An 11,962-nucleotide genomic window follows, 5' to 3' on the forward strand; every position below is an offset into this window, starting at 1 on the left:
CAGACTAAGTAGAACACAGAACAGACTTGTAGCTCTAAGTCAAATTAAGAAAAAGTTCTCCATGTGTTAGCCAACACTCTACTCCCAGACTGGATGCTTAAGAATATTTGCAGTGCTTGGATGCTTTCCCTCCCAGCTACCTCACACAAGTCACAGAGGAGCACTACTTGTACTGCAGTCCAGCTTACGTGGCAATACATGCTGCTTGCCAAAGAGAAACCAGTTCAGAATTAGACTTGACAACTCACAGAACACATGCATTTTGTACCGTCCATGCACACTACGGGCTCAAACATGCAAATTTCTAACTTGGAGGTGCTGTTGAACACTAAGTTTAAGGTCAGCCCTGAAGCCTGTTTGGAACAGCTGACATTTTCAAAAGGGAATTCTGAGTTCCCTACCAAGCTAAGTTCTCTGGAAGCCAAAATTCTAGCCAAGTTAGCATAACTAAGACAAATGTGCTCCTATGTTGTAGCTCTATGTTTCTATGTTAACTAGAGCACTGACGACTGTGCTGCAAGTGCTGGCAACAGTCTTGAGAAGTTTACAGTATGGACTTGAAAAAAACCACATCCTCAAGCGACCATTCATTTTTTTAGATACCGATACTTAATAGATTCATAGATGCTTGTAAGAATGACTTAGACTGACTTTATGGTAAAGCCAGAATGTAAATGCCACAGTTTCAGAGCTGACATTACCAGATTCCAGTAGGAAAAATTCATGTAAATGCCATAGACAAAGCTGGAAACTCAGATCAAGACATGCGTCATCTTAACTTATAATTATTACTGGCCAGTAAAGCAGTCTGATAGAGTCCTGATGTCATCCTGTGATTAGGATGAAAAGAATCAGTGATGATACTGAACAGCTGAGATCTGCTGAATATTGGGTTTTCCATAGCGTAAGCAAACCTAGAGTACTTCCTACTTCTGGACTTGGCAGTTGAGGTTTCCAGAATACCAAGCCTCTTGCCTTGAGATACTGCATCACAAGAACTTGACAATAGCTGAAGAGGCACTTACTGCTCTCTCTAAGCTTTTCCTTGTTGGCTGAAAGACTTGAGAGAAGAGGTTTTAAGTCCACTTTGGCTTTCTGTAGCATTTCTAGGATGTCCACTTTGTTTTCAGAGTGGTCTTCCAATGGAATGGGAGCAAAGTAGTTTCCAGAGTTCTGGCCAGGGGAGAGAATGGCTTGCTCTAGACCTGAAACAGCAAAACCAGGAGCACTGCGACATAAGTTTACCAACTCAATGTCTCAAGATGAACATACACTGGTAACCAACCTTCAGTACATCATTGGAAAGTTATGCCTCACACCCCTTGCCCAAGATCAGCTAGAAAGTCATCAGAAAGCATGATGAGAACATTCATAAAAAAGAACTTAAGAGTACTCCCAGAGTACATGGCTATAAGAGCTTCCAAAAGAATGCCAAAGTGCTTAAACTGCAGGAAAATTCACTATCCTAAAGCTTTATCTGCCATCTTCTTACTGAATGAGTAGGAAGGAGCATGGAAGGAAGCTGACCCTGGCGTCACCCTGTGGTCTTACCTGCTAGCCTCTCCAGTTCCTCATGTGGTGTGGATCTCAAGCTGCTTGACCGACTTCCAGAACGACTAGGATTAGAAAACCACCTGCCGAACCTGCTGGCAGACACTGAACCTTCCCCCAGCACATCCTCTATCATCTAGGTTGGGTGGAGGGAAAAAAAAAAAAGATCATCTTGAGAAGCAAAATTAAGCAACACCTTTGAGAAGCTTTACTGTGCAATCAAGATTCTTCTGCTACTGACGATTAGATGCTGCTCCCAGAGTTTTGAAGCTTTCAAGTGCTTTTTGCCTTCCAATAAGGCAACATTTAGCATAACCTATCATTCATCTTTTGGTTTTACTCTGAACAAATATTTGGTATAAATAACTGAAACAGCATAATTAGAGCATCCAAAGACCACTAACTACACTGTTTTAAAGTGGATATGTCAAAAAAGTGAGAAGCATGTGCTGCAGATTTAAAACAAGTTATAACTAGCAATTCCAGGTGTCAGGCAGCCAGCCCAGGGCTGATCCCCATCACTATATAGAACAAGTATCCTGATTCACCAGATTCTCCACAATCATAATTCAATTTGGTTACAGCACTGGCCAAAAGACAACACCTGGAACAGAGTGCAAACACTACTCCCTGACTTGTGAGCATCCCACAAGGGCTGGGGGAGAAGGCCAGCAGCTAAGGGCTAATTGCTCGCACTTGATATGCTGCACTGTTCTGGAATAGAGAGGGTTGTGTTTTCAAATCGGAGTCTGCATCATCAGCAAAGTACTGGCAGCAAGCACCTTCTCCTTCCAGGCACAACTAGGGTCACTAAGCAGTGCTTCACAGTTAGTCAGATATCACTACTGTATAGCGACTGTTTATTTCTTTGCTAATTGTTACAAGCACTTTAAAACCAGTACGTTATAAAGTACAGCTTTTCCTAACTTGCAAGACAGCATCCAGTTCAAAGCCCGCTCAACAGGCACAGATACAGTTTCCCCATGCAGCACGTTTTCTTTTAGACAAAAAGAAAAACAACTTCCTTCTGCCATAGAAGTTGTTTTTCTCTGAAACAAGGGAGACTCAACTCTGTCAACAACAAAATCAAGGTAGCATTGATCCATTTGATTATGATTGTTTGGATCTAACATGTTAGAAGAATTAAGACAGTTACATCAGGAAATCGACTTTAACACTCACCACAAACATATCACAAGTACAAAGAAAAAATATCATGATACACTCTGACTAGCCCAAAACTCACTTCGACAAGTTAAAGCATCTGCCCACTAAAGTTTCATCAGCAGATGTTTTGTGACTTGGGAACTCTCTTCTTGAAAGGAGTCACCATCTTGCAGATATTCTGAAAATCAGTTTGTCAAATCTAAAGACACACAATTTAGATCTTCTGTAGTGAGAATGAGCTCTTGACTACATATTTGTCAAACTGCTGTCACCATATGACAAATCTGTTTTAAAGCAAGCAGCTTTTCCACATTAAAGACTAGGTCAAGATTCTATTTTTTATATCTTAACATTCCTAAACTGTTTCAGAGCTGTTTCTTTGCTGTCAGAATGTGATTTTTTTAAACAACCACATTTACCTTTCTACACTAAGTCATCTAGAAGAGAATAACTTTTTTTGAGATGGAGAAGTCAGAATAGAAACACCAACAGTTTATGAATTAGGCCCATGCTTAGTCAGTACTTGCTGGACCTGCTTCACTCTTCTTAGAGTGAAGAGGGAAAAGCATGCTAAGCTGCATACCAGTCACAGCTTTCAGGCTAAAACCAGTGAACACCAACCATCCACTATTACTTCTAGAGGTCAGATGTTCAAGAAGTGCACACTGCAAGTACCAGAATCTCCATCAGATCATGGCTGTAAAAATCCACTACCGGAAGAAACTTGTGGTGTGTTGCTAGCTCCTGGCTATCAGTAGCGTTCCCCACACAACTTGGGATACACATGGCATCTAGCCACATCAATAACATTGTTTAAACATGCCTGACTGAATTCTTCCAACTAGTAGTAATAGTTCTAAAAACTAATTAATCACTATACAGAGGTTTAAGTAATAAAGATTCAAACCCTCTCAGACAGATCCTTTCAGCTACATTACAGGTATTGACAACAATGCAACTGTCTCAGAGACAGAATTTATCAGCTGTGTCCAGACTGAATGCCTTCCCTAGAAGCCTGCACAAAACACGTTTGCTGCAATCCCCAGACTTCGCTGCAAAAGGCTGTCTTCAGTTACACTAAATTTGTACAGTGAATCTTCTCTGAACACATCTGCAGTACTTCTAAAGAAGATCCACCCAGGGCGCTGATTTTAGTCTTCAAGTAACGATCACATGAAAGGAAAACCACAATCAACTAGTCTGCCTCATACACTTTCTCTGTAGATCTAGCCAGAACCAGAAATAAACACTTTATAGAAGTAACATCCTAACACTCCAAAGCTAAATCTTTGCAAATTCATCTTAGACTTACACATTGCATAAAGTAACTTGCACAAAACAAGATGTTTTAGCTTTCATTAAATGCAGCAGCAGGAGAAACGCTTCTCAAGAGTACACCCAGTCTTACCAAAAAACCAAACAAACACCAAGAAAAACTCACTGAAGCCAGGCCAGGAACACTTTTATCCAAGTTAAAGAACTCATTGAAGTCAAACTCTCCTGGAGCTGGTTCTTGTAAGACGGCTTCCCTAGGAACTTCTTGATCTGCTGGAGTTTCATTGGCAAGGACAGTTTGCACTTCATCTTCTTCTGCCACTCCACCATTGCACTCTATCCCTTAGAAAGAAAACCAAGTGATTGCCGAGTCACTGAACTTGACAGTTTCCTGTGAGAACAGTGCCCAACAGCCCGTGTCCACCGAGCAGTTAGAAGGACCAAAGTAATCTAGTCACAGATGTGAAACGTCATCAGTTACATTATGCTGGCTGCAGTCTGCCACAACAGAAACCAGCACTCACAAGAACTCCTAGCACAGAGCTCACAGTCTGTAATGAAGGCTACCTATTTCAAGAAAGTTAGAATTGCCATTGAACCATGTATAAACAGCTGCATCCCGATCAGCCTGGGAAGCACAGGGCACAGATAAGGTGATAAATCACACCAAGCAGATACAGATGTTACAGTAAGTTAACAGCTGCTGCTGGTTTTCCCCATCAAGAATCCTTTGGCAGCTCCCAGGTGCCCCAGAGAGCAGACTCTCTGAAAGCTGGTACTCAAAACAAGTTCTTAATATTGTCAACATATGACAGATACTGCTCCTACTCCTTCCGCAGGAGCAAAACACAGGTCACTGCAAAGACTCAACAAGCTTGTATGGGTGTTGCGACATAGCTGTGGCGTAACTACAAATGCAGGATGCTTAAAACTGTACTAGATTTTACTTGAGTGAATACACAACTAAACTTGAATTCCTCAGGTTTATGTTACCCACTCATGAAATTTCTAGCATTAAGTCATCTTCTCTCTTGTCTCAGAGAACTTCATGCTACAGCTTTTGCAGTGACAATAATGACGACAGACTTGAAGTCCAATGACTGGAGAGAAAGACAGACTCCAAATTCAGCTTAAAGGTGTGTTATTGGCACCTGTAAGTCCCACCGAGTGTTCCTAATATTAGTTTTACTACAAGGAAATATATTTCAAGCACCAGCAGCACCCAGGAGAACACAGAAACGGGCAAGATCCTTTTAATAGCCCACAAATTTCTGAGATCATTCAATATCAACACAGGTTTGTTTTTTTTCTCCCAGTCTCTCAGTCCAGTCTATCTTTTGGAAAAAGTTTTCTATCACTTAAACCTATTTGCGGTTTGAAAGATCCATCATGGACCTTACATCTTGTGCTTTAGGATGACCAAAATTTACACAAGTTTAAGATAAAGGCTACTAAACCGCATTATTCTTTACGTTTGTCTGGATTAGCAGCAATTGCCTCTATAACCAGCAACATGCCACACCAGCAGACAAGTAAAGCTTTTGTCAAATTTGCCATTACCTTCTTTCAGTGAGGCCGTGCGTCGTCTTGTACGTTTTCTCCCTTTGTGATCTTCCTCCAGAATTTTATCATCAAAGCCTGTGAGCTCAATGGTTTCAGACTGACTTGTAGGACCAGCAGAGAACCACTCAGGTTCCTCTTCAGTGTAAGAGTCATTCCTTCTTCGCTCCCCAAAGACACGTTTGCTGTCACCAAATTCCCTCTGAAGTGGGGTATTAAAAACATTAACCATAAAAATGATGTTTCATAAGATTCCTCCCTGACCTCCAAACCAAATGACAACTTTTTCACACCAGTTCTGGGGTTGTTTTCAAGTTTATATCCACAGTCTGCAGGCTCAATAAGCTTTTAAATTTTAAATTTCACAGTGGAGCTTCTGCTTCATTACACTGAAGACTATTTCTCTGCATGTGCCTGTATAAACTCAGTTTTGTGTCCCGACACAAGGTAGGCTAGCGGGTTTCTCCTTTTTAGAATAAATACATGCCTGAAAGCACGGAATGCTTCCATCTGCTCAGGTTAAACACAATGCTTGCTGACAAATGCCAGGTCAAGAGCTACAAACTATTAGACCTGAGTGCATCTTGCTGGTAAGTCTGCCACAGGCAAGATTTGCAAGATAAACGGTATTAGATGCATCCAAGTTGAACTGTCTGAAGGACTGAAAGCTTAAGTTTTTTAAGCACCGAGTGCTCACCCTTCACACCCTAAAGGTGCACTTAAGCTGCCAACTAGCATGGAACACTTTACTGCTGCACACAGTGAACCTGCCCCTATTGCTTTCAGTGCAAAAGTGTCCAAAACCTCTGATTTAATATGCAATCAGGAATAGAAAGAACAAACCCTAAAACGTTTATCTTTGTAGTCTCTCTCACGATCTCGGTCTCTTGCATCTCTAGAATCACGTATGTCTTTTTCACCACCCCTGTGGTCTTTATCAAAGTTACGAGAAGAGATAATTCTTCCGCTGCCAATCCTACGACCACCAATAACACGGACACCATCATTCTCCTTTTCTAGTGGGCTCCCTGATCGACGTGAGCTAATAGCTGCAGTTACATGACAGCCGCCTCCGAAGCTTCGCCTTTGTGGACTTAAGACCACATCCAAGTCATCTTCTTTCACTCGCTCTCTTGGATCTATAAACCAAAGACCACACAAAGTATTGAATTTAACACATTAGTAAATACAGGCTACTTATCCATATAAGAGAATCTTTTGTTCTATAGAGTTGTCGCTATGCCAGAGCTTTCCAAAGGAAAGCTCATGATTTTCATGAAGCTAATCTAGCTGAGATCACAGGAAAAAAAAGAATTTACAGTTGGATATTGAGGAATTATCATAGTCTCCTAGGAAGCATCTCCTGTCCCACTATAGACCTTTTAAGTAGTCACTCATGAACTGTAGACCCGCACGTGCATTATTACATATTTATTTACTATTATACAGCGAGAATAGTAGAATATCTAAGAATAGACTTAGGTAGCAGTCAATTATAACAGTTACAGGTATATCAAACTCAACTATAGCCAGAGCAACCAAGGCTTCCTTGGTACTTATTCTGTACAGTCAAACAATTTTCAGAGACTGATGAGTCTCTGAAAGGTTTTGCCAACAGTGTATGTTCAGTTCTGAGTCTTGTGCTATAAAACACACTTACCTATTATCCTACGCATAAGAGAAGTCCGATCTGAATCCAAATCTTTTTTAAAGCTTTCTACTGGTGAAGTTCTTCCCGAACTAGGATATAAAGATGCATGCCACTTCTCTGGATCCCAGACACCATCACTGTGAAAATAAAGTTGCAGGATTGTTTGCTACTTGTAGTCTAATAAATAATTCACAGTACTGCTGCTAAAAATCTAGAATTCACTGACTAGCAGTCTGTACAAGTCAAACACCTTCTGTACTCAACTTCTAAGTTTTGGCCTTGCCACAGTTTACCTCATACGTGGTATTCTGGATCCCTTCTGTAACAGTAAGGAAGTAAAATACTCAGCATCAGATTATAAAAAGGACAACATACAGACATGTTGTTCCACTATTCATTAGTGAAGCTTGTCTGATATACTGAAAAATAGCTCAAGCAGATCACACGTTGCTGCTCTCAAGTATTCAGAAAATTTTACCTCAGTCTCATACTTATTGTACAATACATTAATCTGAGTAGTAAAAATACTGCTGTTTAGCAAACTTGCAAACGCAAGGCAGGAGTACTCTTGTCTCCATCTTCAAATGAGGGACACTGTCAACATGGGACAGTAATCCACCAATGAGACCTAGTCAGCCTGTGCTATACAGCCACCTATATTCTTGGTAACTCTTCCTGCGAGTCTGCAAGACTCGTGTTGTGAAGTTATTTTCTGCCGGATCTCCTGTTACAATCTTTGTTCAAACCACAAAATTCCTAGCTAGAGCATTAAGCCTTTCCCAGTACACTAGTACTTCTGAAAACAGTCATACAAAAAAACACTGGAGCATGTATACTTTGCATCAACATTCTTAACTATTTTTTTCCTATTTGAACTTCTAATGAAATACATATTTTTTTTAATAATGAAGAAAATACCTGTCATATTTTTCAGAAAGACAAGAAGGTCTCTGCTTAGAGTAGGGGCGCTCTTTAATATCCAGCAGTTCCTCCTAGAAAAGGCAAGAAGTTAGTTCTAATTCTTAGCAGACAAAATGTAAGTGATCCAAAATACCTATTCCAGGCTGCCAGTTCAATCTAGTGTTTTAATTTGACAGCCCAAGTCTCCTCAATATGTTGTTTCATTTCCTGTGAAATACTTCCGTGAAAAGTTGACATTAGACAGCAAGTTTATTTTTCAGTTCCTCTACCAGTGGCCACTGAGCAAACACTTATGTGAAGCACTAAGCCTCAGTAGGTCAAGTTCAGCATTGATTAACACTTCAAAGGCTGTTCACAACTTAGACATTTACCTATTTACTTCCCTAGACAGTTCAGTCCATAAGTCAGACAGGCATCACTGAGAGTGGAGCACGTAAATTCTCTAGATAGATTAAAAATTGCTACATTTAAGGCTATGTAAGACTCAGCAGGTAAAAAAGAGCATTAACCACAATGTTAGTTACTAATGTGGAAATTCCAGACAAGCTTGCCATTTCTGATCACCACCAATCCCAAGATATCGCTATGCATGCTATATACAGTTACCTGCTCCACCCAACACCAAACCAATGCCGAACAATTACTTCACTTTCCCCACTTTCCCCAGCTCTCAAATACAGTCCTTAGTTTATTACTGCACATCCCTGAGCAGTTAGTCACTTGAGGCAGACTAGAAATTCATCTAGGGTCTCACTGCACTTCGCTACATTTAAAAAGCAGCATTAATTGTGTGATCATCAGGGCTTCGAACCATCATTAACTTGGCTGCTGTCAAGATGCACATTTCTAATTAAATTGACTCATTCTCCATAGATTACCCTTCTTCAGTCTGCCTTACTCCCAGCTATACTGAACTGATTCAGAACTGTAGAGAAATCAGTGGGCAGCTGGAAGGATAAAGAAATCCTAACAGCAGACACCACACGTTAGCCAGACTGAAGAAGGAAATCTCTTTACCTTTTTCTCAAGAATACAATATCCTCTAGAGCTTTTACATCATTATCTCCATGTGATTAAAATCAGTTCATTAGCTATGTGAGCTTGATACTTGAAAGTTTCCAGATGGCAGCTCGGTAGCTGAACAAAACCTTAATATGCACACACACCCCCTTCTCCCCAGGCATCACCCTGTAATAGTCTTCAGCAAAACCAGTTCCATTAAAGGGAGGGAAACTGGCCTCTCTGCCCACAGCTTCCCAAAATAAATCCTGATCTATGAGGAACATCAGTGCTGTAATAGCAGCGTAGCCTGATGTAGATATCACAAGTATTAACAGCACTGACCATCACCAGACTTGCCATTGACTATTTTGTTGGCCACAAGAGGGAGTCACCAGCAAATCCTATTGCAATTTTGCCCTACACTCAAGTGAGGAAAATTTGAATTATTTCTTGGCTTTCACTCTTTAGCTGTGCACCCTTGGAGCAACAGCTTCTGAAGAAGTAAAAAAGACACAGACTGGCCTATTATAACACTCTCATAATAAAGGAGATTAGCACTGGCACTTTTTTGCTTGCTTGTTTGTTTTGGTTTTTGTGGGCATTTTCTTCTGAATTCACACATTAGTACTTTTCAGTGGGTGGGGGAAAAAAAACCAGAGTGTGATTAGCTGTTATTAAACAGTTTTATTCAAACAGTTTAGAAGGATTCATAGTATAAGCCAGTCATTTTCAGGCTGGTAGTAAATGAATATAAGCCATTAATGGAAATCAGTCCCCTCTCCAAATCAGCAGCACATGTCTCAAACACAGCATTCCTCCCATTCCTAATTAGAAGGAAAGTGGACCATGTGAAAATGCCTTACAACATTGATTACATGAGCACCTTAAACCAACTATATTGAGATGCTACTTGTGGGGAAAAAATAAAAATCACAAACAAAAACAATCCAACAAAACAAAACCTATAATGCAAGATATTTTAACACAGATTGATTTCTGGTGTTTCTTGACTTTAGACTCCTTGAAAACCAAGAGATAAGACTAGATGCCTTCTGGCACTAGTCCTGCAACTTTATCTTGATGAGATGCTATTGGCACTGAGTTAACAAAACTGAAGCTACAAAAGCATCAGATCCAGTGTGCAGCTACCAAGAGCACTAGCTGAATACCGCTCCCAAAAAAGCAGGATTTGAAGCCGCATTTTCTTAACACTTTTGAGGGGAGTTGGACAAGACCAAATGAGTATAAATACTGCTTTTTCAGCTGCAAAAGTTTAAAGTCAGTTCCTCTCCTTCAGTTCATAGTTAACTGAATACAAGGTCTGAACAACAGTATACTTTGCATCTTAGAAGGTTAAGTGCACAGCTTTTCTAAGAAGTTACAGTGAATCAGAAAGCCATACTACTCCCATGCAAGTTCTGCCAATTCTGAAGTACTTGGTTTATTGTTGATGTCTAGCTAAAATAAGCTAGCCCTGCTATCTCAGCAGAACAGAGCCACAACGATAACTCTCTTTTTCTTTGAAAAAACAACCTACCAGGAAGCTACAGTTCAGAATTCCTCCAGAAAGATAACAGTCAGCAAGAGAACACTGTCTCACTCAATTCCACGCTTTAGGCCATTTGTTGCAAAGTATCTTAACAGATTTCCACAAAGCAATGACCACCTGTTCCCACAGCTTTCAGCAATGGGAAAACCAGCCACCGTTAAAGACTCCTCCTAAAAACAAGTTTCAGCAGCAGTACCAAAACCCCCAAATTAGAATTTTAAACCCCACAGCCTATCAAACTCACTTAGTATTGAAAGAATCTTCATTTGCAAGTTGTTTAGTTATTGTTCTTCCACTCACACACACACTTAGGTATCACAGAATTCTTAACATGAAGCATTCTTTTGAGTCATAAGTGCTTGGGCTTCCAGCAGCCAAATATAAACAAGTCTAAAACTACAAAAGGCATCTTAGTAAACACATTAAAGCTCCTGGTAAGATCTAGTGGGATATATGTTCCAAGGAAGTGGCATCTACTGTAAGGAAACATTTTGGTCAACTTCTCAAAGGAACATTACTGCAAACAGAACTAAAACTAAGACGCACAAGTGCTTGGGAAAGCTGGTAGAACAACATACTTCAGTCTCTACGATAATCTTTCCCCCACAAGCTGTGAGGTGCTCAGATATTAAAATAAGGTGGTGGGAATGAAAAGCATATCAGGGACAGGATTGCACAGCTACATCACACTGAACAAGGTGCTCACTTTACACCCTCTTGCAAATCCTAATCCATGCAAAGGCTTTTCAGCCTTCACCTTACTGCTGGCCTCTCCCAGAAGCCTCCACCTCCCACTCTACCTCAGTGAGCAACACGCACAACGTCAAGAGGAAAGGGCAGAGAGCTAACCTTTGTGTAACGATGCGGGTATTTTGTCGTCACTCTGTTCAACTCCAGGAAAGCATCACCATTTTCAGTTTCTGTTAGGCCTCCTCTTTTATCCATGGTTACGTCAAAGCTTTTGACCACGGACCTAAGTAAAACAAACCCAAGCCATCAGATTTGGCGACACACGTTTCTCGAGGCTGCGTTTTCCCTCCAGCCCAGGACGACGGAGTACCCGCACACGGCAAGTCAGACACGCACTCCATAACGGAGCCCTTTTAACCACCTGACCCCAGCCGAGCGGCTCCCGCGGAGCCCGGCCAGACCCGCCCCACGCCCGGGAACGGCAGCGCAGTTCCTAAGCGGCTTTAGCACAACAAAGATCCCCCCGTGGACGCGACCGGGAGAAGCGGTGCCGGGCGGCAAGGCCGAGAGCGGGGCCGCCGGGACACTCCCCGCCC

At 41.2% G+C, this 11,962-nt stretch overlaps 1 protein-coding gene across 2 annotated transcripts in view; it reads right to left on the minus strand.

Annotated features, from left to right (window-relative positions):
* EIF4ENIF1 (eukaryotic translation initiation factor 4E nuclear import factor 1) overlaps positions 1–11,643 on the minus strand; it is a 19,887-nt gene extending 8,244 nt beyond the window's left edge. The window contains exons 1-8 of one of the 2 annotated variants that reach the window (XM_009875136.1): positions 11,526–11,643; positions 8,123–8,196; positions 7,214–7,341; positions 6,397–6,692; positions 5,554–5,755; positions 4,160–4,335; positions 1,552–1,687; positions 1,026–1,205 (exon numbers count right to left, since the gene is read on the minus strand). In XM_009875136.1, the coding sequence (XP_009873438.1) occupies positions 1,026–1,205; positions 1,552–1,687; positions 4,160–4,335; positions 5,554–5,755; positions 6,397–6,692; positions 7,214–7,341; positions 8,123–8,196; positions 11,526–11,621 (1,288 nt within the window). In that variant the 5' untranslated portion in view covers positions 11,622–11,643. The remainder of the gene's footprint in view (positions 1–1,025; positions 1,206–1,551; positions 1,688–4,159; positions 4,336–5,553; positions 5,756–6,396; positions 6,693–7,213; positions 7,342–8,122; positions 8,197–11,525) is intronic. The other variant, XM_009875137.1, reaches the window with a different exon arrangement.
* Positions 11,644–11,962: the final 319 nt, after the last annotated feature.

This window comes from Apaloderma vittatum, unplaced genomic scaffold (genome assembly GCF_000703405.1).
Source record: "Apaloderma vittatum isolate BGI_N311 unplaced genomic scaffold, ASM70340v1 scaffold13038, whole genome shotgun sequence".
NCBI classification, from domain to species: domain Eukaryota; kingdom Metazoa; phylum Chordata; class Aves; order Trogoniformes; family Trogonidae; genus Apaloderma; species Apaloderma vittatum.